This window comes from Mus caroli, unplaced genomic scaffold (genome assembly GCF_900094665.2).
Source record: "Mus caroli unplaced genomic scaffold, CAROLI_EIJ_v1.1 scaffold_19647_1, whole genome shotgun sequence".
NCBI classification, from domain to species: Eukaryota; Metazoa; Chordata; class Mammalia; order Rodentia; family Muridae; genus Mus; species Mus caroli.
In genome coordinates, this window is record NW_018388883.1 from 2,822 (window position 1) to 6,540 (window position 3,719).

The window sequence follows — 3,719 nt, forward strand, 5'->3', positions numbered from 1 at the left end:
TAACCCAGAAATGTTCCTATCCTAAGGAAAAGACAGAGAAAGAAATGGAACAGAGACTGAAGGAAAGGCCATCCAGAGACTGACCCACTTAGGGATCTACCCATCTGCAGACACTAAACCCCCACACTATTGCTGATGCCAAGAATCACTTGCTGACAGGAGCATAATATGGTTATTTTCTGAGAGGTTTTACAAGAAACTGACCAATATAGATGCAGATACTCACAGATAACAGTTGGACTGAGCTCAGAGACCCCAATGAAAGAGCTAGGGGAAGGACTAAAGTAACTGAAGGGGGTTATAACCACATTGGGAGAGCAATATCAACTAACTGGACCATCTATAGCTTCCAGTGATGAAACTACCAACCAAACAGTATACATGAGGGAGCTAGGATTCCAGATATATATGAAGCAGAGGATGGTCTTGTCTGACATTAATAGGAGGGGAGGCAGACTTGATGCTCCAGCACAGGGTGATGCTAAAGTGATGGGGTGAGAGGGAATGAGTGGGTGGAGGAGCACCCTCATAGAGGAAGAGGGGAGGGAGGGAAGGAGGGATGGAATGGGGAGTTTGGTGAGGGGTTACCTGGAAGGGAATATTATTTGAAATGTAAACAAATAAAATGATTAATAAAAAAGTAAAAATGAAATCTAACATGTTGGTGAAAGTAATTCTTCACTTTTGCCTACCAGGATCAGATTCTATGACTGGTTTCCAGATAGATTATATGAGATTGAATAAATGCTTAGTTAATGCAAAACACAGTTTACATAAGAAACTGTAAAATGAAGAGTTGATACTGTGTGAGCTATCTCCTTATCACCCCTCCCCCACCCTTCTCTACCCTCTCCTTGACCCTCCATTTCTCTCCCCACTCTCTCAGGGAAAGAGAAACAGAGACATAGAGAAAATTTTGCCACTTAGAACATTCCTATAATTTCTATTCCTGTAAAATTTTACACTGATGTTTATATGATTTAACTAGTGGTCCCACGCTCATAATTAGATATATCAATGTGATTTTGAAGTTATGAAACCAAGTCATCACTCATTACTACAGTGTCATCACCTGACCAACAGTATTTACCTATCATTTAAACCACAGAGAAATCTGATAATTACTTAACATGGGCCATACATATTTTTTTTTTTGGAGGGAGGGCATACATATTTTAAAAACTTGCCTAAATATAATCCAGATGAAAATGTGGGAACGTGGTCAAAAATATAGGTTATGGAAAGCAGCTGAACTGTTATCCCTGCTACTCCATGGAGACATTGCCCGATGATGAAGAGAGAGATACATATTGATTTGTTCGGAATTACACTTGTCCCACAAACTTTAGGGATTTTTCCTTCATCACACAAATCATCTGAAAGATAAGAAATATATTTAATAACTTAAGTTCAAAATGAAATGTACAATTAATATGCTGTTGCTACCAGCACCTTGCTTTTCTTGTTACATTGAGTATAGTCATACAATCAATTCCTCATTATGTCCTATTTATTTATTTATTATTAGATATTTTCTTTATATACATTTCAAATGCTATCCCGAAAGTTCCCTATAACCTCCCTCTGCCCTGCTCCCCTACCCACCCGCTCCTGCTTCTTGGCTCTGGCATTCTCCTGTACTGGGGAATATAAAGTTTGCAATACCAAGGGGCTTCTCTTCCCAGTGATGGCCAACTAGGCCATCATCTGCTACAAAAACCTACCTCATTATGTTCTAAAAAGAAATAGCACTTTAAAAGAAAATTTGTGGGAATACTGGAAGAGATATACAGATTATGAAATGGTATAGTTATATGCAAAAGATTACATGTACAAAGAAATTATACACATACACATTTTTACATTCATAATACACATTGCACACATTTTCCAATACTTTGCACCCTGCCTTTTGACATTTATCTCCAGAATAAAAGCACTTGAAATAAATATCCTTGATAGTTCACTCTCTGTGTATAATTCCATGATCCTTTCTTTAACAATCTTTAGCCGGGCGTGGTGGCGCACGCCTTTAATCCCAGCACTTGGGAGGCAGAGGCAGGCGGATTTCTGAGTTCGAGGCCAGCCTGGTCTACAAAGTGAGTGCCAGGACAGCCAGGGCTACACAGAGAAACCCTGTCTCGAAAAACCAAAAAAAAAAAAAAAAAAAAAAAAACAATCTTTAAATTGCATACATACTATTCATAGGATTAAATAATTTCCTATTTTAGACCCATGAGATTCTATGATATACTATTATGGTTTGTATATGAAATACCTCTCTAAAGTCTCATGTATTCAGTAAGTCATTCCCTGTTGATACTATTTAGAGAGTTCCTTCAATTGTGTGAGAGAGAGTCACCTCCTGATCTCCGAAAGATATATCTTGTCCTAGCTCCTTCCTGCCTTCACTCTACTTTGTTCTACCAGGAAGACAACTGACTTCCTTTGTATGCTCCCAATGTTCTGCCTCATCATGGCTCAGAGTCAATGGAGACTAGCAATCATGGAGGGAACACTCTGAATCCATGAATTAAAAAGACATTCCCTACTGTTAAGTTGTGATTTCTTTTTCCTATCATTTTGCCCAGCAACAAGACAACTAAGTGTACATGGGTCATAAAGACCTTTAAATGATAAAGATTTCCATAAGTATTCTGTGGTCAACTACCCATTTTATTTTAAAATCGTTTGAATAACAGGTACTTTCTTAATTTTCTTACTCACATGGTGATAGGGTTTGTGTATTTATACTTGTTAGTAGATTAGCAAAACTAAGCCCGTAATAGTTAATAATAAACTATAACTATTATGACGATCTTGGGTGAAATTAGATACATGCTTGTAAAATGTTTTTGTAGAAATTAATAAAGTGAAAGTACAACCTATTACACTAATGAAATGGAATTTGGTGTAGTTAGTGCGAAGCAATATATAACTCAGTGAAAAGTGGGATGATGCACTAAAATTATGATTTATCTCAGCATAAAATTCCTCTGTTCTTTAAATACATTAAATGCATTTTGTGTTCAATGGATATTTGTTAAGTCATTTTCATACATTTCATATTCCCAATGATGTCATATCTTTACTCTTTCTCTCTGCCTCAGATTCCCACTGATAGATTCCACTTTGAAACTTGATCCCTTTTCTAAATTCATATTCTTTATTTTTTTAATGGCTCAATGAGTTTTGCTAGAATTGTTTACTGGAAGAAAAGAGACGGGTTATATGTAGGACTGTGGACCATAATCACCTTGCCAAGGACTCTACACTCTCTGTCTGTGTCTGTCTGTCTCTCTCTCTGAGAAATAACTAGCTACATGTACATCTATAGGAATGCATGATGAGCTAATTTTCTCTCCATGATAGGTTGTTCACAGATGCTATCTTGAGTAACTGATATGCAGACACTCCCTGCTTCCATGAATTCAAGACTACAATGGCTTCTTCATGCCTAAGGTCAATGTTTCACACAACTTCTCACACCCTCCACCCCATCAATCTCTTTCCTTCTTCAGCCTCCTCTTCAGCAATGTTCTGTAATCCTTGTGAACCCATTTATGGCTGAGCCTATAGCAGTCACACTTTCTTCTCTCTTCTTTTCCTCTCTTTTCTTTTCTTTTCTTTTCTTTTCTTTTCTTTTCTTTTCTTTTCTTTTCTTTTCTTTTCTTTTCTTTTCTCTCTTCTCTTCTCCTTCTTCTTCTTCTTCTCCTTCT

At 37.2% G+C, this 3,719-nt stretch overlaps 1 protein-coding gene across 1 annotated transcript in view; it reads right to left on the reverse strand.

The window, feature by feature from the left end:
• Positions 1-1,187: 1,187 nt before the first annotated feature.
• Positions 1,188-3,719, reverse strand: part of LOC110287833 (solute carrier organic anion transporter family member 6A1-like) — a gene marked incomplete at its 3' end in the record, with an annotated part of 8,687 nt that continues 6,155 nt past the window's right edge. Inside the window, exon 3 of the mRNA XM_021154352.2 lies at positions 1,188-1,376. Coding sequence (XP_021010011.1) covers positions 1,188-1,376 — 189 coding nt within the window. The remainder of the gene's footprint in view (positions 1,377-3,719) is intronic.